The sequence below is a fragment of the Ovis canadensis genome, chromosome 24 (assembly GCF_042477335.2).
Source record: "Ovis canadensis isolate MfBH-ARS-UI-01 breed Bighorn chromosome 24, ARS-UI_OviCan_v2, whole genome shotgun sequence".
Lineage (NCBI taxonomy): Eukaryota > Metazoa > Chordata > Mammalia > Artiodactyla > Bovidae > Ovis > Ovis canadensis.
In genome coordinates, this window is record NC_091268.1 from 29,242,118 (window position 1) to 29,267,728 (window position 25,611).

Genomic DNA, 25,611 nt, shown 5'->3' on the forward strand with positions numbered 1-25,611 from the left:
CACCAACACTTAAAGGAACAAACTGAGTAGGAGCAGCTGGAAACACTATACAGTGTCAAGGAGGGCATGGGACACAGCATCCAGCTTGACCCAGAGATTGTGAGACCTTAAGAACTTTGTGAAAAGGGCCCATGTGACTTTGTAACAGGATGGGATCGCTGCGAGCATTTTAGCAAGGTGCTGGTGTGGAAGCCCAACGCATCAGGCAGAGGAGTGCTCCCTTACACTCTTTCCCATCAGATGGAGGGTTCATCACCTATATTTGGCAGATGGGGAACTGAGGCTCAGAGAGGGGAAGTGACTAGCCCAAAGTCACATAGCATGTAAGTGTAGAGCCAGGGCTTGAGTCTGAGAGCTGGATGAGACTCAAGCACAGGATGTTTATTTCTCATTTCTAATCCCAGAGTCATCATCACTCCGCTCCCTGCTGAGCTACTCAGAGGTGACTCATGGCCACGCCAGCAAGTCACTGAGCCCCTTACAAACCTTTCCATTCTATGCTGGCTGGACAGCCCTGGGCTGCAGGGGCTCAATGACTGAGCTCATCTGCAGCTCGAGGAGAAGCAGTTAGAACATGTCCAAGGCCACCTGCTGAGACTCAGGACAGCTGAGTGGGTACCAGGGGCTGGCGAGACCCTCAGGAAAGCTGGTTTGAGGAGCAAATGTCCTGTCACCTTTCTGTTCATGTGTCCGTGAATTTCACCTGTGAATGCAGCCCTGGGCAGGTACCAGGGAACACAGCGATAAACAGGGGGAGTCCTGTGTTTAGGTACCTGACGTTCTAGGGAGGGAGACTGGTGTCTAACAGGAGGGTGGAGGAGGCCCCCTATCCGATGTTAAGTCTGAACAAAACCCACTGCCCAGCAGGATTAACCGCAGGGAAGAGAAGCTAGACACTGACAGAGGGCTCCAGCCTGCCAGGTTAAGATCCCCACTCAACATTCCCTATGTGAGCTGGGGTGGTTCCTTCACCTCTCTGGGCCTCAGTGTCCAGATCTGTGAAATGGAGAGAACCATGGAGGGTTAAACAAGATGGTGCATGGGAAGGGGTTGGAGCAAACCATGCAGTGAAGTGGATGAGTACTGCCCACATCTGCAGGTAGGAAGCGAGCCCAACCTGGGTCCTGCCCTCATGAAGCTGATGGTGAGCAGAGCCACGGATACACTGCCAAGTTACAAAAGCTGCTGAGACCTAAATGTCCACTGAGCTCGGTTCCATGTGCTTCCCCAGTGTCCACACTGTCCTGGGCGTGCAGTCACACCCAACCGACTGCACCCCGCCTCGCTCTACACACCCTCATGTCCTCCCCACACCTGTCCCCTCCTTCTACTTCTGCCAAGTCCACGTGGAATCAGCCCCAGAAAGTGATGCTGAATCGAATCCCAGCGGTTTGAGTTAAGTAGAAAAGAATAGCCTTATTGCTTTGCCGGGCAAAGGGGGAACAGTGGGCTCGTGCCTTTCAAAATTGTGTCCCAACTCGGCAGGAGTCTTATAGCAATAGTTCAAGGGTGGGGTTGCTGACAAGATTTACATGTGCACAGGTCTCCTCCTTTCAAATTCTGGTGCTGGAGAAGACTCTTGGGAGTCCTTTGGACAGCAATGAGATCTGATCAGTCAGTCCTAAAGGAAATCAATCCTGAATATTTATTGGAAGGACTGATGGTAAAGCTCCAATACTCTGGCCACCTAATGTGAAGAGCCAACTCATTGGAAAAGACCCGGATGCTGGGAATGATTGAGGGCAGAAGGAGAAGAGGGCAGCAGAGGATGAGATGGTTGGATGGCATCAGTGACTCAATAGACATGAGTTTGAGCAAGCTCCAGGAGATAGTGAAGGACAGGGAGGCCTGGTGTGCTGCAGTCCATGGGGTCACAAACAGACACAACTGAGCGACTGAACAACAACCCTGGGAACAGGGAGAGGTTATAGAGTCAGGCAGAGGTATGTGATAAGGATGAAAGCACTAACAGTCTTGTACTCTTTTTTCTTCTGCAAAGTTTCAAAACGGTGGGGTTGCTGACAAGATTGGGCTTCCCTGCTGGCTCAGACATAAAGAATCTGCCTGCAGTGTGGGAGACCTGGGTTCAATCCCTGGGTTGGGAAGATCCCCTGGAGGAGGGCATGGCAACCCACTCCAGTATTCTTGCCTGGAGAATCCCATGAACGGAGTAGCCTGGTGGGCTACAGTCATGGGGCCAACAAAGAGTTGGACATGAATGAGCAACTAAGCACAGCTCAGAGTCTCAGGTGGTCAGGTCTTCTAATCTTCTCTGGTAGCTTTAAACTTGCCACAGATGGTTTCTCAGCTGTTCCTCTCTTGATTAACAACTGTTTGAATCTGCCCTTTAGAACTCAGGGAAGGTCACAGAGGCTGGATGAAAGCTCTTTCCAATCAAAGAGGACATTAATAGATGGAGAAATATACCAAGTTCATGGATCGGAAGAATCAATATAGTGAAAATGAGTATACTACCCAAAGCAATCTATAGATTCAATGCAATCCCTATCAAGCTACCAACGGTATTTTTCACAATACTAGAACAAATAACTTCACAACTTGTATAGAAATACAAAAAACCTCAAATAGCCAAAGCAATCTTGAGAAAGAAGAATGGAACTGGAGGAATCAACCTGCCTGACTTCAGGATCTACTACAAAGCCACAGTCATCAAGACAGTATGGTACTGGCACAAAGACAGAAATATAGATCAATGGAACAAAACAGAAAGCCCAGAGATAATCCATGCACCTATGGACACCTTATCTTTGACAAAGGAGGCAAGAATATACAATGGAGAAAAGACAATCTCTTTAACAAGTGGTGCTGGGAGAACTGGTCAACTTTCTAACACCATACACAAAAATAAACTCAAAATGGATTAAAGATCTAAACGTAAGACCAGAAATTATAAAACTCTTAGAGGAGAACATAGGCAAAACACTCTCTGACATAAATTACAGCAGGATCCTCTATGACCCACCTCCCAGAAAACTGGAAATAAAAGCAAAAATAAACAAACGGGACCTAATTAAAATTAAAAGCTTCTGCACAACAAAGGAAACTATAAGCAAGGTGAAAAGACAGCCTTCAGAATGGGAGAAAATAATAGCAAATGAAGCAACCAACAAAGAACTAATCTCAAAAATATATAAGCAACTCCTGCAGCTCAATTCCAGAAAAATAAATGACCCAATCAAAAAATGGGCCAAAGAACTAAACAGACATTTAGACGGCTAACAAACACATGAAAAGATACTCAACATCACTCATTATCAGAGAAATGCAAGTCAAAACCACAATGAGGTACCATTTCACACCAGTCAGAATGGCTGCTATCCAAAAGTCTACAAGAAATAAATGCTGGAGAGGGTGTGGAGAAAAGGGAACCCTCCTACACTGTTGGTGGGAATGCAAACTAGTACAGCCACTATGGAGAACAGTGTGGAGATTCCTTAAAAACCTGGAAATAGAACTGCCTTATGACCCAGCAATCCCACTCCTGGGCATACACACTAAGGAAACCAGAATTGAAAGAGACACGTGTACCCCAGTGTTCATCACAGCACTGTTTATAATAGCCAGGACATGGAAGCAACCTAGATGTCCATCAGCAGATGAATGGATAAGAAAGCTGTGGTACATATACACAATGGAGTATTACTCAGCCATTAAAAAGAATACATTTGATTCAGTTCAGGGATGAAACTGGAGCCTATTATACAGACTGAAGTAAGCCAGAAAGAAAAACACCAATACAGTATACTAACGCATATATATGGAATTTAGAAAGATGGTAATGATAACCCTGTATGCGAGACAGCAAAAGAGACATAGATGTATAAAACAGTCTTTTGGACTCTGTGGGAGAGGGAGAGGGTGGGATGATTTGGGAGAATGGCATTGAAACATGTATAATATCATATAAGAAACGAATCGCCAGTCCAGGTTTGATGCAGGATACAGGATGCTTGGGGCTGGTGCACTGGGATGACCCAGAGGGATGGTACGGGGAGGGAGGTGGGTTCAGGATGGGGAACACGTGTACACCCATAGCGGATTCATGTTGATGTATGGCAAAACCAATACAATATTGTAAAGTAATTAGCCTCCAATTAAAATAAATAAATTTAAATTTAAAAAAAAGAAATGGGGGACACAGGCCTTTGTGCCCAGGAGCCCCACAGGGCCCTGCTTGGCATCAAGGTGACAATTCCTGATCAACCAGTTTTTTATTTCAAGACTTGTTTTGGTGACATTGGGCTTGGCATAAGTATTCCATTTAGGGCCTGTTTTGTTTTTTGTTTTTAATTTGTATTTTGGCTACACTGGGTCTTCGCTGCTGTATGCATGCTTTCTTTAGTTGCAGTGAGGGGGGTCTACTCTCGAGTTGTGGTGCTTGGGCTTCTCTTGTTGCAGAGCACCGGTTCTAGGCGCATGAGCTTCAGTAGTTGTGGCTCAGGGCCTTTAGAGTGTGGGCTCAGTTGTTGAGGCCCGCAGGCTTAGTTGCTCCAAGGCATGTGGGATCTTCCTGGGTCAGGGCTTGAACCGGAGTCCCCTGCGTTGGCAGGCGGATTCCTGTCCACTGCACCACCAGGGAAGTCCCTGTTGTCTTGTTTTTAACAGTTCTTTTTGGTTGTGGAAGACCAAAACTGAAGCCAAGCTTGCAAAACATAAGGGTGCTTCCTGGCTCCTGGGACATCCTGAGATGTCCCCAAATCTAAGGTACCAGCAGGTCCAGGGATTCAAAGGATATCACCTGGACCTGTTTTCCATGTTTTGCTACCTCTCCATGCTGGCTTTGTCTAGCTATAAAGCTCCCAGCTTCCATTCCCCGAGCCTCCTGGAGGAAAAATCCAGCGATTTCAACAAGAATGCCAGCCTGGAGTCTGGGTCACATGCCCAGTCCTGAATCACTTGCTGGAGCAGGGGCTGCCGATCACTCTCAGCCGAGCTGGGGTCCAAAGGCTGATCTGGAGAGGGGGTGGTGATGTCATCCCAGTTGTACCAGGAGAGAAGAGATGCTGGGAAGTTAAAAACACACATCTGCAGCATTTTAGAGAATAAGAAACAAGACTTCCCTGGCAGTCCAGTGGTTAAGACTCTGAGCTTCCACTGCATGGGGTGCAGGCTTGATCCCTGGTTGGAGAACTAAGATCCTGTATCCCACACACCACACAACAAGCACCACCACCCACCTGCCCCCAACCCCCACCAAAAAAATAAAAAATAAAAAACAGGCTTTCAGAGTAGGGTAGAGATTTGTTAAGGTCATTAGAGAGCTCACCGAAGCCTGGACAGAACTCAGAGCCCTTGCTCCGACTCAGTGCCCCTACCTGGCTCTTGACTTGATTTACCCACAAGCTGTTTGTTTGTTCAACTCTCTACCCATGGATACCACAGTCTATGGATTTGGAGGGAAGAAACCTCTAAGAAAGCATTTCTGTGGCTTCAGGCTCCAAGCACAGCATGGCCCTGGGCCAGTCAGCTCTGAGTTAACTGCCCCACTTGGAGACCTCAGCCCCCAGAAAGGCTCCAGAGCCTGTTTAGCCATGTTAGGATGAATTTTTTTATTTTGAAATCTTCTTTTGTGGCTGTATCTTGTAGCCAACAAAGGTCTGTCTAGTCAAAGCTATGGTTTTTCCAGTAGTCATATATGGATGTGAGAGTTGGACTATAAAGAAAGCTGAGCGCCAAAGAATTGATGCTTTTCAACTGTGGTGTTGGAGAAGGCTCTTGAGAGTCCCTTGGACTGCAAGGAGTTCCAACCAGTCCCTCCTAAAGGAAATCAGTCCTGAATATTCACTGGAAGGACTAATGCTGAGGCTGAAGCTCCTATACTTTGGCCACCTGATGCAAAGAACTGACTCATTGAAAAAGCCCCTGATGCTGGGAAAGGTTGAAGGCAGGAGGAGAAAGCAGAAGGATGAGATGTTTGGATGGCATCACTGACTCAGTGGACATGGGTTTGAGTGAACTCCAGGAGTTAGTGATGGACAGGGAGGCCTGGCGTGCTGCAGTCCATGGGGTCGCAAAGAGTCGGACACAACTGAGCAACTGAACGGAACTGAACTTGCAGCTTGTGGGATCTCAGTTCCCCAACCAGGGATTGAACGCAGGACCCAGCAGTGAAAACCTGGAGTCCTAACCACTGAGCCACCAAGTGGTGATTAAGTCACTAAGTTGTATCTGACTCTTGTGACCCTATGGTGGGCTGTAGCCCACCAGGCTCCTCTGTGCATGGGATTTCCGAGGCAAGAATACTGGAGTAGGCTGCCCTTGCTTTCTCCAGAGGATCTTCCCAACCCAGGGATCAGACCCGGGTCTCCTGCATTGCAGGAGGATTATTTACTGACTGGACCACCAGGGAAGCCCTTGGGCCACCAGAGAAGCCCTCTGTTTTGAAATAATTACAGAAGCTGTCTTTAAAACAGTGCAAAGAACCCCTGTACACCGTATGATGCAGTCACTAGTTGCTAGCATTTTGCTACATCCTCATCACTTTATTTCCAAGAATGACTTTAGTTGCAGACATGATGTTGCTTCACCCTCAAATTCTTCAGCCTGTATTAAAAAATAAGGGTGCTCTTTCCTATTATAGCACAATTCTCAAAATCCAGAGGCACAAAACTGTTATCTAGTATATCCATTTTATTGATGGTCCCAGTCATTCTCACTATGGCAATTCTCCTCCACTCTATGGGATCTGGTCCAGGAACAAACTTGCTTTTTGTTGTCCTCTTTAACCTCCTTCAGTCTTTTCATCTCTCATGACCCTGAGAGCTTTGCAGCACCTAGGCCAGTGGTTTTATAACTAACCTGGTCCAATTTAATCAATTTAATCAATAGAAATTGATGAGGAATTCAGGGAAGGGTTAATGGGGACTTCTATGGCAGCAGTGGGGAGGGGAACAAGAAACAGGTGCCCAAAAGCTGGAGGGCTGGTTCCTTAAATACAGTGAAGGTGGGGGCAAATCTGCGGATGGAGCTGGAGGGGTGTCTTAGGTGGTCTGCCCACCCCTTTGGTGGTGCTGTATGTGGGAATCATGTGCTTTTTGCTCCTGGCACCTCAGAGGTGACAGTTTGTGGCCTTGAAGATGTGCTGTGTGCTCATTCGTGTCTGACTTTCTGTGACCCCATGGACTGTAGCCCACCAGGCTCCTCTGTCCATGGGGCTTTCCAGGCAAGAATACTGGAGTGGGTTGCCATTTTCTCCTCCAGGGCATCTTCCCGACCCAGGGATGGAACCCACATTCTTGTGTCTCCTTCACTGACAGGCAGGTTCTTTACCACTAGTGCCACCTGGAAAGTACCAATGATGAGTGAGTGAGTGAGTGGCTCAGTCATATCCAGCTCTTTTCGACCCCATGGACTGTAGCCTGCCAGTCTCCTTTTTCCATGGAATTCTCTAGGCAAGAATACTGGAATGGGAAGCTGGTCCCCCTCCAGGAGACCTTCCCAACCCAGGGATCGAACCCAGGTCTCTCACACTGCAGGCAGATTCTTTACCATCTGAGCCAGCAGGGAAGCCCATGTGGCCTTTCTATGCCTTATTGTTCATAATTACCTTGACTGCGTTTCGTCCCTTCTTGTTGCTTGTTTAGTCGCTAAGTCATGTCTGACTCTGCAATCGCATGGACTGCAGCATGCCAGGCTTCCCTGTCCTTCACCATTTCCGGGAGCTTACTTACTCATGTCCATCAAGCTGGTGATGCCCTCCAACCATCCCATCCTCTGTTGCCCACTTCTCCTCCTGCTCTCAATCTTTTCCAGCATCAGGGTCTTTTCTGATGAGTCGACGCTTCCCATCAGGTGGCCAAAGTATTAGTCCCTTACAGTTCCTTTTATTCTGTTGCTCAAGGAGACAGTTTTCCGGGGGCACTTGCAAGCCCTCTGGTGGGGGTCGGGGTGGTCTCAGGTCCCGACCTGTCTCAGTTTTAGCCAAAACCCACATTTTAAACATGTTTCCCGGGTGATTCTAATGCCCTCTCTGATCTGAGAACCACCACCCAGAAAGGTCTTCCTGTTTGAGCCCAGAGTCCTGCTGCTGTCAAGGAGGCAGGAAAATCTGACTGGGCCCACCTCTTACTCACCAGGGTCCCCACACCTGGCTCAGTGCCTGCGACCCAGTAGGGCTCAGTAAAGATGAGACCCGGGAGGTGTGCAGACCAGGGGCTCCAGCCCAGCTATGCCATGGAGTGGCTGGGGCAACGGCCCAGCCTTTCCAGCCTCACTCTCCCCATTTGTAACCTCAGCGTGGGGGTGGAGGCTTGCAGCTTCAAAGCTTGTTTGTTGACCCTTGGAAGGTTGAGCCCGGGCACCCCTTTCCTCCCGCACTGGGAGCTGGACCTTCAATGTCAGTCAGTCACTCGAATTCATCAAACGTAAACAAACTTTATGTAAATTCATTGACAGGGACTATGACTTGCTTCTGACTGATGGAATTTGGCAAAGATGATGGGAAGTCATTTCCTTGATTAGGTTACATCATACAAGGCTCCCTCTTAGAGGACTGGAAATTCTCCTTGCTGGCTTGAACTGAGCTGCCATGCTGGGGAGGCCCATGTGGCCAGCCTCTGGGGTCTGCAAATGGCTTCCAGCTCACAGCCCACAGAATCTGGGGCCCTCAGTTGGGGCGGGAGGGCAAGCAGGCCCCAGGCCCCAGAATCCGTGTGCAAAACAGCATTGGTCTCCCCACGTACAGACGTGAAACAGGTTCTATTTTAGAACACAGATATATTTTCTGAAATGTCTTTCTTGATTCCATGTCTGGCCCAGACACACCAGGCTCAGCCAACACCGAGGGCGGGGCCTCTGCAGCCTGTGGATGGGTCTGTCTGCGCTCACTGCGACTAAGAAGCTCTGCAGGGAGAAAGGGGGGACAGGGGGTCGGGGGGCAGTTCTCTCACACCAGGTCCTGCGTCAGGAAGACTTTCAGCAGAGGTGGAAAGGCCACCCTGACCTCTGCAGCGCCCCCAGCTGGTTCACCAGCATGGGATGAGGGGCCCAGTAGCTGGGTCCTTAGCCTCAACTACAGGTGTTTCTTCCCCTTTCCTCCTCTGGACCCTGAACTCCCCATTTCCAAATCCTTCCTTTCCAGGACCTGTGGATTGTTCTCTTCATCTCACTGAGGGAAGGTCTGGCCCTCAATCTCTGATCTTGTCCCACACGCCTGAAAATTGCTTTCCCACCAGTTCTGTAATTTGCCGACTGCATCCCAAAGGCAGCCAAAGTGTGAGGTGCTGATTGCTGTTGTCTGAGTCTTGCGACCCTAATGGACTGTAGCCCACCAGGTGCCTCTGTCCATGGGATTCTCAAGGCAAGAATACTGGAGGGGGTAGCCATTCCATCTCCGGGTGAACTTCCCAATCCAGGGATTGAACCCAGTTCTCCTGCATTGCAGGCAGATTCTTTACTGTCTGAGCCACCAGGGAAGCCCAAAGGCAACCAGGTCTCCTCATATTTCCACCTAAGCTTTGCCCCAGGGCTGCCTACCTCCAGGGAAGGACTAGAACTCTGCTGGGAAAGAGCCGCCACACTCGGGCCTTGTGAGTGCTAATCCAAACAAGCACACTGGATCCGTCTCCACTCCATCTCTCCCCCAAGAGTGAGACCAGGCTGATGCTGTACCCACACATGCAGCTGGGAGACTGGCCGGCGACTGTAGGAGCCGAAGTTCAGCCACACAGGAGGGTGTGAGGTCAAACAACACAGTGATGGAGACCCCGCTGACTGCTGGTTTACAGGGCAGAGTCGGGTTCCTGCTTCTCCCGAGTCCTAGAGCCACTATGTGACCTGTCCCCAGTGCAGACGGGAGCTATGGCAGGTCACTGCTGTGGGGGGGTGGGGGTGGGGGCTGGGATGCTTCTGATGATCTGATGACTCAGACCCTGCCCAAGCAGCTAGAAACCAGAGAAGCGAAGTCTCAGAGGATGAGGCTCCTCACAGAAAAGGCAACACACAGGTCCGCTGCACTTCACAGTCAGCCCTGGAAGGTCGACAGGTCTGCTCCCACTGACCGTGTCTGCTCAGCTGCCGTCTCCAGGTGGGAAATACAACCAAGATGAACGTGACGCCCTGTTTCAACCACCAATCGAGACGTTCCACGTTCCACATTCCCTTGCCCCGACTAAAGGGGCACAGTAGCCTCTCAAGGTTTCTGGCAAAAACTGGCTACAGTGAAAGGTGTTTTGAAAGGACTGCCAAAGGTTTTAAAGAGACTGTTAGTGTTGAACTTTAAAAAGTTGCCCTTCATCAAGAATCAATTTACCTAGAAATTCAAGTCTCTTCTGTGTCCTTTTCAAAATCCTGAGGCAGGGGGGTGGTGGAGGGTGGGTGGGGAGCAACAGTGGTCTCAGGAAAAGGGCTTCGCAATGGTGAAAGAAATCTTTTCTAAATAGGCTTATTCAAAAAGCAAGCCTGGCAGTGACCAAAACAACTACTGTCTGCAAAATGGATTTCTTTCCCAGGGAGAGAGTTCCCAAGTTTTATAACCAGAGGGTATTTTGTGATTATTGTATTTTCCTCACATGATTATAAGCTGGAGCAAGGCTGGAAACCCTGGAGGGTCCTGACCACAAAGTGCCAATAGTCCAGTCACCTGTTGGGGCCAGATGCCAAATTCAAAGGGGCTCCATGATGCCAGACCCATCTACTTCCCACCTCGCAGATTCCCAGAAGGGATGAGACGCCAACAGACTTGGGGGACAATCCCTCCCCACCCAAACGAACAGAACACTCACTTGGGGAACTCAAGTGTGATGCTTGCTTTTAAAGTTTATTGACAACTGTTTGGTCCCAACACACAAAACAGCACTTGAACCACAAAAGAAGTGTTCAAACAAAGTAGACAGTTGAGAAAAACATCTCTTCCCCCAAAATCAATTCAAAACAAACAGTGCAAGATGGGAAAGGGGGTTTTGGTGATAACTTGTCTTCTTTTTTTCTTTTAAACAGATAAATCTGATATATTCTTTCCACCCAGAAATAAAGTATTTCATTGTCTTAATTCTCATACATCATTTTGTCACATCAATTAAGCCTCTAGATAAAAAAATAGATAGCAACTGGACTGGCCGTTGCGGAGCACATCACAGACACCATGAGCTTTGCACATCTTCAAACGGTGGCTGTTAAGAGTCATGCACACGTCCCAGGCTCCTGGCGACTTCCGTGAATGGTTCGACCACACCCACACGACAGCGCACAACTCCAGTCTCTTCTTCATCTGGTGCCCAAAGAAGCTGCTCTTTGAGGCTTTTCCAAGTGACTTGTAATGGTGCCTCGGGCATTTTTTAAAGTCCACTTTCTCTACCTTCAAGCAAAACTAAAGTCCACATGTGCAAATTCAGCCTTACGAAATCTTAGAATAAGGCCACTGATGTTCTCAACACCATCTTTATCATTATGTTTAAAAGCTTTCTAAAAAAAAGTGCACCTCTGCATTTTACTGACTGTCACACTATGTCTGTAGAGGACATGCCTTCGGGAAGACTGAGTGCCACGATGCCTACAAGGCTTTCCCAGGGCCGCTCCACCTTGGTCGGGGCTGTGTGCTGAGAACTGGGAATCGTTGGCTTCATTGAAAAGATTTGGGGAACAAAAAATCTTACTTGTAAAAAATCTCTCAAGAGCCCTTAATTTGTGGCATTTTATCAAAATGCTGGCTATGAAATCAGAGCCCATTTTCTGGCTTTCTAGAAGTTACAAAACAGAATCATTTCCCCAAAAGAAACCACCTAACTAGTGGAAGACCTTATGCCCACAGGTTTTTTCCTGCTCTATGAATGAATCCGCCTTTTTGCCCAACAAATACAACCCATTGTAAATGTCAGGTTTCTCCAGGAGGCGTAAGAGGCCGCCAGTCTCCGGATGCCTCAGCCACCTCAAGGCGAAGGTCACTCCACAGGGCAGTGCTCCCTCAAAGGCTGGCTTTCCATAAATGCCAACATCAGACACCAAAATAAACCCAAACAAACCCAAACATGCTTCCAACAGCGAGAAGTAACAGTAAAAGCAGACGCTATTAAAAGACACTGAGTTAACAGACACAAACACGCGCATACAAAGCTTCCCAGCTATCAAAACCAGCTTTAAAATTACGAATACAAGGTTAAGTTGATCAACCTTGGCCTTCCTATGTATAGATAGAATTTCTGCCTCTTCCTAGTGGAAAGAGCATCGATACCGTTCCTGTCAAAAGCACCTCCCTCCTCACCTCTGATTTGTAATTTATGCATTTGATGCATATTCTAGAAAATCAGACTCTCTTCCCAACGCTGCCTTTCGACACACAATAATGTGTGTTGGAATTCAAATGCTGACTTTAAATTCATGACACCAAGACCATCTTCTTTTCCTTAACCTAATCCATGTCAAACTGGAACTTAACATAAAAGGGAAGCTTAAAACATCTTTGACTTTCTAGAAAGCTCAATGGAACCCCAAAGTGGAAACATTTAAAAAAATTTGAGATGAAGCCACATTTGTCAACTACAGACATAGTTAAATAAAAAAACAAGGCACGCTTACAAGTCACATGGAAGCCAGGAGCCTTCACATCCAACCAGGACATACACTCCTCCTGCCTTGCCCACCCTTCTTCAGTAAGTGATCGCGCAGGATCACTGAACAGACTTTTGCTTCATCACCATCTCATGCATTTGATTAATACTGTCTGAACACATCAGTAAACACAGGCTTAGAGACTACGTTATGCTACATGTAAGATTTTACCACTGGCGTGGCTTGATGGAAGTAAGACCACTTCCTGCGAGCTGAGTTCTCCCTGCTGTCTTCTTACGGAACACCATTCATTATACTTCATAATAATTAAGAAAAATTTGTTAAAATATATTAAGGATTCTTTAACAAATGCCAAGATATTTTTTTTTTCCCAAACAAGTGGGGGAGAAAAAGAAAAGAAAAAACTTCAGCTTAAAGCTGCATTCAATGTAAAAGAAACAAAACATACGGAATATGTCTAAAAATGAAATAACTGGCTTCTAGGGGGAAAACAGAAAAGGTTGTGTTTTTTTCAACCTGCTTTTGTGTGCAGAATCAGACAGTGTTTTCCCATCCTAATTCTATGTTCAAATGAGACTCAAAGCTTGGTTATAGGTGCAAAGGAAAAGTTGGCTGCCAATTTTACTCTATTTTTGGGTTGCTTTTTGGCTGGGCTTTCCATGGGGTCCTTGCTGAGCAGCGACTCTGGGGTTTCTGAGGAGGGGCTGGGAGGCGCTGGGACAGCTGCTGAGACACCAGGTGAGCTGGGGTCAGGGGGCAGGTTTTCGTTCTTTATTGGTACTGGAATTTCAATTTTCTCTTCTTGGTTTAAAATCATAATTTCTGTAAACACAGGAAAGCAAAACATATTCAGTTCTAGCACCTGCCAGCAGTATTGGTTTTCAGTTCCTCTCATTTCTCAAAAAATTAATTCCTGATCGTCATGCACATGGTCTAATTTACACGTTAGTTCTGCGGCCAATACCAGGTATCACATAAGTCAGGTTTTTAAAAATTGCGTCTCTGCTCTTCCTTGAATTACAAAACTTCAGAGACCATCATTTTTGGCTACAAATCAACGGGCCGTCCGTGGTTTAAAAGCCCTTTTTTTCTGCTTTCTCTGCCCATTCATTCTCTGTCAGGTAGTGAAGGACCCAGAAAGCCACATGTGACCTAAAGACTTTCAGGACAGAAGGGCCCTGGTACCAGGGAGCCCTGGCTCATTCCCCTGCTCCAAAGGGATCTAAGGTGGGGGAGGCAGGCACACAGGCAGGCAGAGGTAAGGGGAGAACCACACGGAGTCAGAAATACCCTCAGAAATCCAGGAAGAAGGACTTCCCTGAGGGTCCAGTGGTTGAGAATCCACCTGGCACTGCAAGGGACACAGGTTTGATCCCTTGCTCGGGGAACTGGGATCTCACGTGCCGTGGAGCTCCCGGGCCCATGCACCACAACTAGAGTCCAGGCACCGCAATAAAGGATCCCGCACGATGCAGCGAAGATCCCGCGTGCCGTGACTAAGACCCGACACAGCCAAATACATAAACAAAATATGTATTTTTTAAACTCCAAGAAGAGAAGCAGCCCACTTTTCCTGCAGCGTCCAAAGACTATCTTTCTCTGGTTGAGCCACAAGTACCAATGATTAGCCTGCTGTGTGGACAGAGCCACACGACGTGGAAGAGATGTGTCCTGTGCCTTGGGCTCCCACTGCGTGTGCAAGGTGCTCCCACACCGGAGGCTCACAGAGGCCCAAAGTGACGGCAGGGACGCAGAGCCTCGGCTCAGCTCTCAGGCTGACACTCTTGGGGGAAAAATGATGGACAAACCTGTCAACACCACTCAAGATTATTTCTCTCCCCATCACACGAGGATGGCTGAACTCAGTACACTAAACACACCAAGGCTACACCCATGGAAGAGCCACCATCAATTTCCTATCAAGTCTAGGCTTGTAGGGACATCACCCCTGCTGTCGAAACAGCCCAGGTCCACTCAGCAGCCAGGGAGGTTCACGTCTCCCTACCCATCTTCCAGACAAACAGCCTCTTTCAGGTTCTTTCTCTGGGTGACAGAGCCAGAGACTGGTAAGAAGACTGAGGCCTGTGGTCAGCAGCAGGGTTGTCTCCTGGACAGCAGCGTCAGCAGAGCAGGGAAGGACCCGTCACGACAGAGGAGGTGACGGGGAAAGGCCCTCCTTGACACGGCAGGCAGGCCGGCCTCTTGGGGGCTGGCGATAGGGCACGAAGACGAGAGGCCGGGGCTCCAGTCCTGGCTCTGCCCCTTCCTGGCCGGGCACCCTGGGGCCCAGGCCACCCCTGCCTGCGCCACAAGCTGGGGTTCAAGAATGCAGATGCCCCTTCCCTCCCCTACTCACAGCCCCCTGGAGCCCCAGGACCCTCTGAGACCTTCGGCTCTGGTGACGGGTAGGGGTTGCCCCTGGAGCTGCTGCACTTTACGAAGTGGGGAGCACAGCCGAGGAGGCCCCCACATGCTGCTCCCTGGGCTCCCCGCCCGAGCCCAGTTGCAGTGCCCTCAACACCACTGTCGTGCCCTGGCCTGCTGCTTCGCCAGCACCTCAGGCTGTGAGCCCAGCCTGCAGGAAAGCTGACAGAAGGGTCTGGAGTAATCCTCACACGGATTTTTGTGCCTGCAAAGGTAGTGGCTCTCTACTTCCATCACACAGTTAACGTCTTGGCGGGAAATGTCTGCTGTCTGACTAAAGCCACGAGAGCCCGCTCCCCAAGGGACGCAGTGTCTCCCACCTGAAGGCTCCTGAGGGTGCTCCTCAAACCAGATGAGATCAGCAGCCTGGGGAACGACGGGATCCGGCCTCAGCTGCGGGGACGGCAGGCAGGAGGGGACGGGCGCGCACAGAAGGTCCACCGGGGAGTCGTCGGTCAGGCGCAGCAGCTCCTGCTCTACAGGATGGGGCCCTGGGGGAGGCGGGCGGGGGTCGGGGGGAGGTCTGCTCAGGACCAGGTGGCTGTGGTCCATGCCCAAGGTGCGCCTTCTCCCTGACTCCCTGAGTTCAGGACGTACTCAACACCAGGTTTGTTTTTTTTTAAAACACAACCCATTAACAGAAAGGTCTGAGTCCTCTCTCTAGTAAGTGAAAATGCTGCAGCCAGGATAGCCCGATTTGTGTTCTTATGAACAGCAAAGGACAATTTAAAAGCCCCTAGCAAGTCCTTGGAAGGAGCCAATGTTCAGGATTGGAGGACTCGGGCTCCAGTTCTGTCGCTGCCTCGCTGCATGCTCTCAGGTAAGCTGCCATTTCTGGAATTTCCGTTCTTGGTTAGGATGGAGGTGACTGCTGGAGGCTGTGCTAACAGCCTGAGAGGACGAGCACATCCGGGGGCTTTGTAGAACTGTAAAATGCTAGAGCCAATCACCCGATCAACACAGCACAGCAGCGCTTCTAACTATTTAAAACGACTTGCAGAGCCCTAAGATAAAGTGGCAATGGGCGGAGAAGTCAAGTGAGCAGATCCCTATCTTGTACACAGAGAGGGCCACAGAAAGTCGGGGCGCCGCGATGACGCGCCTCAGTAACACTAGTGCATTCCTGTCAGCTCTTTCCCAGGGAAGTCCTGCGATTAAGACCCCCGACACAACTGCAGTCAGGGGTCGGGCTCCGCAGCCCCCTTCCCCGCCAGCCCTTGACCATAGCTTTCTGTGTCCTTGTCCTGGCCACTCTTGGCAAGAACCTTGGGAAGTGAGTTTAGAGAAATCCCCTCACCCCTGATATCTCATCAAGCTCCTCATCCCACCCCACCCCCAACCTCTGAGGTCTAAGAACCCTCCCAGGTCAGCCGGAATCCTCCAAGCCGGACATCTTCTCTTGAGTTTCCCAGTCACCAAAGCCCTGGCTCTGCTCCTTGACTGTAAGCCTCACTTGTCCTTGCCTGCAGAGCTAAGCTCCATCTCCCTTTCCGAGGGCAGCAGAGTTGATCCCACTGCAACTGTCTTGAAGTATTTTAACAAGCATCAGAATCGCTTTTAACATCTGAAGAGGGCTGCCATACTGTCCTAACAGGGGCTACCAACAGCCTTCAAGAGCCTTAACTGGTCAACCATCAAACACAGGCCAGTTTTTTCTGTTATTAACCAAACACCAGACTCCTTTGAAAAATGTACCAACACTTCCCTTTAAAGAATGAAGATGACCCTGCTGTTGTCCTTTCCCCTGACCCACTCTGACTCCACCCCAAGCTACGTCCTGGAGACGTCACCAGAGTTTTCCCTCTCTCACCGTCGCCACCCACTCCGAGTCTGAGTTCCGAGGCTGGGGGAGACTCGGGCACCTCCAGGATGCGCTCGGGAGCTGAGGGCTGGGTCTCATGACTGGCAGGGGAAAGACTGAGTGAACTCACGCGACCTGGAGGACAGAAAACACCCGTCAGAGGGGGAGCAGGTGACAGACCTGGGGCTTGTGAAGGGGGGCAAGGGTGGGGAGTACTTACTTTTCATGTCATTTTTTAATACTACAATTCTCTTATGACCATGTCCTTTTATCCAGACGACCTGCACACAAGACATACTACTGGTTATGAAGTGCAAAAGGAGGAAAAATAAACCCTAAAGTTATATGTCTGGTAACATAAACATATTAGGATTTAAAAAGTAAATTAATGTCACAAAAAATTTTTCGACATTTTGTTTTAAAGCAACAGAGGATGGGGACACACGCCCCTTATAAAAAGCTGTGTCATCTCAGAAATCATGAGACTTGGTTTTACTCCTTATGGCTCTTAAAGACATCACCTCCCAAATACCAGCTCTGGTACATAAATGAAGTTGGTTCTCATGCGGGTGCTCTTATCAGCTTTTCCAGATACTATGTTCACCTTAAAAAGAATGAATGGCTCCCTCATGCCTCTCAAGCTAAAGCTCACTAAACCTAAAACAAAGACCCCTACCCAACCATGCTGCCGCCACCTCTGCCAAGAAAGGGGCAGCAGTGGCCCATGGTTCCCAGCATTCCCCTCACATGCTTCTGTCACCAAGCCCCTCACCTCGCTCTCCAGCTGTCCCAGCCTCGCGTCCTTTCCCACTTCAAATGCCAGGCTCCTCCTCCCCTCCTGGTTCTCTCCACTCCTCCACGGACAGCACCCCTAGTCTCCTCTGCTCTCCCCACAGAGTCCCTGCCCCCGTAACCGAGCTCTTACTCTGCGGTGAGGCACCCACTGGCCCCCCACTTCTTACTGCCCTGCGCCTGTTCACAATGCCCGCCCCTCCTCTCTTCATCATGTGGTTAATCAGCTTCTGTACATTGTGAGGACTCCGCTCTGGGATCCCCATGCCTGGTCTTCCTCCAATGAATTTAACAAAGGTTTGCAGAATGAAGAAGAAACACTAAAAGCATTTTTTGGAGGGGGGGGGGGCGGCCAACAGTATGTACGTTTTGAAAGGACTGGTTCAAAACGCCTGCCTTTTCATTCTGTCCCACAGAGGACACCCTTCAAGCAACTCAGAGAACACCCACCTGCGGGATGGCTCCCAGCAGCTCCTCCACACTACTGAAGCCGTACGTCTTGGGCTGCAGTGCTTCTCCCACATACTTGGTATAGGCCATGGAAAATTCATGAAGGAAAAGCTGCTGGTAGTGGTAAGTATGAAGCAAAGACCGAACGTTCTTGGCAAACAAATACAGACTTGTGAGCTTCACACACTCCTCTGTCTTGTCATTAGTAAAAACCTGGTCCAGGAGAAAATAGCAGTATGAGAAACTTCCAGAGTGACAGGTCCTGCCTTCTGGGAAAGAGGGTCTCTGAGACTGAAGAGAGACGCCAAGTCAAACTTGAAAATCGGTCATAAGCCAGGGAGAAGGGGAGCCTGCTTCAAGGATCTCCTCCAAGAGAGGACTACAGCCTTGAGCAACTCTAATTCTGTCTGCAGGTCTCTGGCAGCAGACGTGTGAAGAAATGGTGTGTCAGAAAGCAAGGAAACCGGTAAACTCAGTGAAAGGAGGCAGTGAGGAGGGAGAGCTCACCCGCAGGTGGACAGAGCGGCAGCAGACAGTGGGGACCGAGGCCACCAACACTCATCTCCCCAGGACACTGGGATGCAGGCGACGACTTCAGTGTCCTTTCAACAGCAAAAGCACAAAACTCTTCTGTCCTCAAGAAACGAACTGAATCTCTTTACGTAAGACTTTCAGTCTTTAACACGCCCTCCCTGGAGATCTGAGAAGGGATCTTTCCCAGCCTTAGCTGGCTATGGGAAGCCTTTTGTCCTGAAATGCCGTACAACTAGTGGTCATATATTAGTTCATACTTGTTCTGATGTGTGCGCTCAGTGTCCAACTCTTTTGTGACCCCTTGGACTGTAGCCCACCAGGCTCCTCTGTCCACGGAATTCTGCAGGCAAGAGTGGGTTGCCATTTCCTACTCTCAGGGATCTTCCTGACCCAGGAATTGAACCCATCTCTCTTGCCCTTCCTGAACTAGCAGGCTGATTCTTTACCACGAGCGCCACCTGGGAAGCCCTAGGTGTCCTTTCCAGACAGGAAATTCACAAGAGTGTGGGTTTATAGCCATGGGGGCTGAGGAGAGGGACACCCAGAGCAGGGGGAATTCTTGTTAAACTGATCTAACAGAAATCTTGCAGAAGGCAGGCTAGGATGATCAAATAACAATGGCAGGGAAGTTCTCTCCAAACTGAGCGAGGGGGCCCATCAAGGAAGAATACCAAGGACACGGTGTGGTCTAGAAGATGGTCAAGGGAGCTTGATTAATGTTTGCCCAAGGAGAGAGCTCTTAAATTATTTAATTATCAATCACGTAGCTATATGGTAACAATCATTTTCTTACACTGCTGATTTAGTTAACATCCTAGCTAGAATCAGTTTCTTTGGGGGGACTATATTAAGTTTCTGGTATTAAAGTTACTTTAGGGTCATAAAATAAGTGGTGTGCTTCCTATCTTTTTTTTTTCCAGGTGACCTAGAAGAGGTTTTTAAAAGGTTGGAGTTATTTGTTCTTTAGGTGAGCTGAAACTCAGTTCTTAACCCATCTAGTTCTGGTGCCTTTGGGGTTTTGGGGGTTTTCTTTGGCCATACGGTGGGGCATGCAAGGATCATACTTTTCCTGACCACGCCCACTGCAGTGGAAGATCAGAGCCCTAACCACTGGACTGCCGGGGAAGTCCCCCTGGTGCCTTTTGTCAGTAGTAAAATTTCAGTGATCTTCAGTCTCAAAAATTTGTGTTAACTGGTCTAAGTTTTAACTTCTTAAAAATCTGGAGTCAATTTGATCTTTTTACTGGGATCTTACTTATTTCTCCTAGGAAGTACGTAACCACCTGGTGACCATCCAGTCAACCTTCCTTTCTGACCTGCATCTGATTGGTAAGTGACTTGAAGCCATCATATAAGCCACCTAATTCAGAAAGCGGTGGCAGCAGCAGCATCCAGCTCAACACAGGAAAAGGCACCTCAGTCCAAGGGGCCAGGGGCTGGGGCTCTCATCCCCGCTTGTCACTTGCTTGGGCAGGATGCCTGCCCCTGCCAGGGCCTCTGCTCATCTGTAAAACGACCAATCAGCCTAATCTGGACCATTCCGGGATCGAGAGATACCCGATAGAGTGACTTTCATTACGGCAGCTCCAGAATAATTACCATTCATACCTCAACTAGGTAAGGCAGACTCTTCAGAAGTTCGGTCAAGGTCATGAACCCGTATTCACAGGGGTTGAGAGGAGTGCTGTGGGTGCTTTCATAGTGTCTCTTGAGCTCATCGACAGAAAGGTGGGTGGCTCCCTCCCAAGACATCAACAACACCAGCAGCTGGGCAGTGAGAGCACGCAGAGACTTGCGGTTGATCAGCTGAATCTGTTTGCCAGATTCCATATCAGCAACCTGGGGGAAACAAGAATGCACCCTCTTCAGGACTCGAGAGATGGCCTGAGTCACACCCTCTTCATCTAGTTTCAGACTGGCAAGTGAGACCATCAGAGGAAGATCCATTTTTCTGCAAAACTGAAGTACAGTGAATGGGTTTGCTGCACATTCTTGGGGACCCCAGACCAACACTATGGACCAACTGCAGAACTTGTTCTCTCCTGCCCTGCTAGTCGATAATCAGAAACACCCATGGATTCCACCACTCCTCCAAGAAGAGACCGGCCTGCTGACATCCACTGGCACAAGCTTATGGATTAAGGGTTGGTGTTCTCAGGGAGCAGGGGGTGGTGAGACTGCAGTGACTCTCCACAGAGTTGCTCTACATTTGACTCGCCCCCAAGGGTGTGTCCCAGGGACCGGACACAGGAGGTGACAGAAGGCCTTCTCTGCCCAAAGGCAAGCAGCATTCTTCTAGTCCATCAGGAATGAAAAAACAGCTGGTGCTTTCACGTCTGACTGTATGTCTACTTCACAATTTTTTTTTCAGATTCTCAAGGAGATAAAGGGTTTACCTGATTCACTGCACAGGGAGGGAAACCTGGTCAAAGAGACACAGGTTATCATTTGGGGACCAAACAGCATGTGAAGAAACAAGCATTTGGTGACTGAGACCTGCAGACCTTGGTTCAGGGCGAGTCTGGGATGTGAGTCACGCCTGGAGTGAAAACAGGCAGAGCTCCAGGACGCACACTGCTCAGGCACGGGCAGGCGAACCAGTGCCCACCACGCTGGCTGTTTTCCCCTTTAGCTGATGTCCAGCCAGCACCACGGTCAAGATCAGAAGCATTGGTCCCTCAGAGGCAGAGCATGGGGGCAGCACTTGACGAGCCAGTCCAATAGCAGTGCGTCTCTGGTGCCAACGCCCACCCGGAGATGGGACAGGAGGCTGGTGGGTGGACTCTGACTCCAATACTGTGGTTATGGATTCAGATTCAGAACTGCAGATTGCCTCCGCAGACCTGGGGTTTAATCAATCAACAGATCCAAGTCTAGGGGACTCCGAGGCATCTTCTTAGATTATCTGGTCAGATCATTACTAAGGATTCCTGACATAGGCTACACCCTGGAATCACCTAGTGAGCTTATCAAAAATGCCAAGGCTGAAAACATACCTGGCCTTATTCTCTAAGAATCGTAGAGGGCTTGGCATTTCTCAGAAGCCCCCAGGACACCGCCGAGCGCAGCTGGGGTGGCACAAGCTGCTGCCGTCTTTCCCCGCTTCACCACTCCACCCCAACGCCCCAGCTGCTGGCCCTCCTTCATCACGGTTGGTGGTCATGGCTTAGGGTCTTCGGTCCACTGAAGACCACCACTGCCATCACCCTGAGCAAACGAACACTTGGGGGCCTGTCTCACACCAGGGCTTTCAGTTTCTCCATGTTTTCATCTCCAAAGACATACTCTTCTACTCTTCCACTCCAGACCCCAACCCAGGCCACACTGGAGACCTTATCACTGCCCACCTCCGGAATCACTCATTCAACCACCCCCGCCCACCCCACACACACGCATCCTGCATCCAAGGGCAGGGAGGCTGGAGCCGACACCGGAGTGGGAGACAGGAAAGCAATGTGAATGCTGAACTCTGACGTTTCTTCAGCTCTGCCAGCACAGACTCCGATTTCATCCTGGTTCAGGAGCCCTCACCTTGCTTCACTTTGCTCTTTTATCCATCTTGGCACTGATGGGCCATTACCTCACTAACATTCTTGTCAATACTCTACACTCCTCTGTCCCTAGGCCTTTTCATGGCACCCCTCTGGCAAGATCCCACCTTGAACCTTCTCTCCCTCTCTAAGCAGCTGCGCTCACCTTGCACGTAATAGAGAACAGCTCTCAGAAGGGAACTCCCTCCTTGGCCTGGTGACACACACCAAACTCGCCCACATCTGCAGCTGCCCCACCCCTCTTCCCTTCTGTCAAAATACTAACCTCAGAGCTATGCCTCCCTCCACGGAAAGCCAACGGCCACAATTCCGGCCTCCTCGGGACCCTCACCCCATCACCCCTTCTCTCCTAAGTCAGTCTTTCTCAGGCAGCTCCGCCGTGGCAGCTCTCAAACACGCCAAGCCTTCCAGACTGGAAAGAAGACCGGCCCCCGAGTTCTCACTGGCTCACTCAGTACCGCGGTCTCGCACCCTTCTCCATCACAGGCAAACATGTCAAAAAGCTGTCAGTTACCTGCTGCCGATTTCGTGCCTCCTCACTGCTCAGCCCACTCCGTGTGGCTTCCGTCTCACGTCACCCTGACGCTGTGCCTGCTCCGGCCGGCGGCACATTGACCTGCCTGCACTCAGGCTGGCCCCAAGCTCGTGGGAGTCCTGCCACACCCGCCCTCTCTCGGGAGCACGTGGAGGTGCTGCCGCCGGCCCTCCTCCTTGGCCTTGGCCATTCCCCCCTCCAGACTCCTTTCTGTTCTCAGCTGCTGCCTCCCTGCCTCCCGTGAAGGGTCTTCCTCCTCTAACTGCCCGGCACAGAAACAGACTCCTCCCACAGCTGTGACTGGGGCAGCCGCTACTCCACACCTTTTCCTTCCATTTCTTCCTCCTGCAGGGAGTTTTCTTGGTTCTGTGACAAGGGCAGCCTGCAAACCGTCCGGCCACTCTGCCCAGGGCAGAAGGGTTGACACAGCACAGGCTGGGGAGGAAGAGGCAGCCACCCTCTCCAATTCAGCCTCACCAGCACCCAGGCAACTCTGAGCCCCAGACTGCTCCTAAATCTACTCCGTAAGTTCAGAAGGAAGTGCTATAGAACAGAAAGTAACACACATTGGAAAGCAAAACCATACTCCCAGTGAAAATTAAAAAGAAAAAAAAAAAAGCCTATCAGGGAGATGGATCTTAAAAAAAAAAAAGAACCCGGAAAGGAGAAGAGAGCTGTGATTTCAGTCTCCCCAAAACTTTGTAGACAAAGATCTGTGCAGAAGGATCCAACTTCAGGTCAGCAGGACCGAGACACCTGAGAGTAAACACCCTGGGATACACGGGTGACTGCATCGGTTCACAGATGTTACTTTGGGGAGGCTGCTAATAGACCCACTAAGCCAATCCCCAAAATCCAACCCACCAAACCTAAGTTATGTCTTATGACCCAATAAGGTATTAACAACACAGAACATGTTGCAAAACAGTAGTGAGCAGCGCAAGGTGTAAATACCGAAACACTAAATCACATGCAACTATCCCAGTGAGGATTACACCACCACAAATCTCACTCTGTGAAAGAAAATAATCCCGGTACCTTTACGACATGGCAGAGTTTCTGTGTTAAAGCTGAAACTGAACTGACATCATAGTCTTGGAGACGAAATGTGTAACCAAAAGTCTTAGCATATTCCTTAAGCAGATCTGTCATCATAAGGCAGTTATCTTTTTGGGACCGAAGGAGCTTAACGAACTGGGCAGCTAGTGCTTTGAATCGTTCAACTTCTGTCAAAGTGAGAATCTTCTCTTCTCCACATTCCAATACCTTGGGAAACACAGGAGGAGGAAAGGGAGACTGTTCATGGGGTACACTGGCAAGAAAATATACACAGTCAAGAACTAGGAAGCACTTCTGTCTCGTTTCAGTTTCACAAGGTTAGAAAGCTCTGGAAATTGGTTGCACAACGCGAGGATATCTAACACTGCTGAACTATACTCTTAAAAACAGACAGGTAATGTGTATTTTAGCACACACAAAACTTTTTTAAGCACTGTGTGGGTCAAAAATGGTTGATCGCAGGGACTTCCTCAGTGGTCCAGAGGTTAAGACACCACACTTTCCAAGCAGGGAATGCGAATGTGATCCCTGGCTGGGGAACTAAGATCCCACACGCTGCACGTCGCAGCCAAAACAAGTGCGCATGCTCAGTTGTGCAAATTTTCATCCTATTTTATAACTGCCACTTCCAAGGCAAAAAGGCCTGGATTTTCCTTTATTCTCCCCATATTGTTCTGAAAGATAGAATTTCTTCACTTACTTGTAAAATATCAGGTATGGCTTCAAAAAGTTCAAGTAGTTTGGTAAAACCATAGTATGCAAGTTTGCACTGCCGGCCGAAGTGGTGATGGTAAGAGGGGATGAACTTATTAAAGGGCATCCGGAAATGGGGTTGGTGCCGCAGCAAATCCACAACGTCTTTGGAGAACTGTTTTGTCCTTTCTATTTCATCCTGAGTACGTTCTTAAAAAACAAACCAAACAAAAAATCCATAAACCACAATCATCTTTGACATATTTGTATTCTCATTATTAGCGTGGTTAGTCCTATGCACTAGACTATAAGAGATACCATCTTTGCCTTCCAAACACGACCTAAAACACTCTCTTCTCTCTTTCCAGATGGTTTTCAAATTTGATCTAGGGCAGAACGCCAGGAAGCCATGATACACACACGCTCACATACACAGCTATGTGACTTCATCTCACAAGCTAGAAATAATTTCTCTAGCCCCTCCGCCTCCCCACACCCACTCCATATACATGAACATGACACACAAACATATCTCTGTACTTTCGTAATCTAGAAATTATTTCATTAAATCACACCTCTGAATATTCACATGCTTTGTTTATTTACCTGCTCTTCAGTTAAAATTGCTAGCAGCAACAGGTACCAAAAATTTGATAAAAATACAGGGGAGAAATGTTTAGATGTATGTTTCTATTAAATTTTAAATGAGGATTCTAGAAACACTGACCATAGTCATTTTAGCTTTGGAACACTATGACGTCACGGACTTCAGTGTCCTGCAAGAGCACAGTTTAAGAACGTTCCACAGATCAACATGCGTGGAAGAACATGACTGTACACAGATTTAATTTTTCTTAGTTCCCATCTCAGACCTCAGCTCAACGAGCAAAATGTGAAAGATGAACTTTCATTTGTGTCTTTTTTCCTTCTCAGGTGTGCAGAGGAAAACATCTTAAGAGTGAAAAATCAGACAAGCAACAGCCAGGTAGCTGACTCAGGCGGGTAATTACAGCAGAAGCAGCCACAGACAGGCTTAAGGAGACATTTTCTTAAAGTGCTGGTTATGCTCCCCTTTTCCCTTAGAGTGAGTTCTGAAAAAACAGCCTGCTTTTCTTCTCAACAAGTGCCTTCCCCTACTCTGAAGAAGCTAGGATCCACTGGCTGGCAGTACAGAGTTCACACTGCACTTTCCATGGCACCTCCAGGAACCACAAGGAGTGGGTGAGAGCATCCCTGTGTGGTTCCCG

General features: G+C 49.0%; 1 protein-coding gene and 1 long non-coding RNA gene across 3 annotated transcripts in view; one reads left to right on the forward strand and one right to left on the reverse strand.

Annotated features, from left to right (window-relative positions):
• Positions 1–10,756: 10,756 nt before the first annotated feature.
• Positions 10,757–25,611, reverse strand: part of MARF1 (meiosis regulator and mRNA stability factor 1) — a 39,781-nt gene continuing 24,926 nt past the window's right edge. For both annotated transcript variants that reach the window (XM_069570184.1, XM_069570185.1), the window contains exons 20-27: positions 24,372–24,574; positions 23,651–23,878; positions 20,135–20,365; positions 17,993–18,205; positions 16,971–17,031; positions 16,760–16,885; positions 15,270–15,440; positions 10,757–13,347 (exon numbers count right to left, since the gene is read on the reverse strand). In XM_069570184.1, the coding sequence (XP_069426285.1) occupies positions 13,103–13,347; positions 15,270–15,440; positions 16,760–16,885; positions 16,971–17,031; positions 17,993–18,205; positions 20,135–20,365; positions 23,651–23,878; positions 24,372–24,574 (1,478 nt within the window). In that variant the 3' untranslated portion in view covers positions 10,757–13,102. The remainder of the gene's footprint in view (positions 13,348–15,269; positions 15,441–16,759; positions 16,886–16,970; positions 17,032–17,992; positions 18,206–20,134; positions 20,366–23,650; positions 23,879–24,371; positions 24,575–25,611) is intronic.
• LOC138429075 (uncharacterized) lies at positions 19,447–20,859 on the forward strand. The gene is made up of 2 exons (XR_011252664.1): positions 19,447–19,493; positions 19,795–20,859. It is a non-coding gene; the product is annotated as an uncharacterized lncRNA (long non-coding RNA).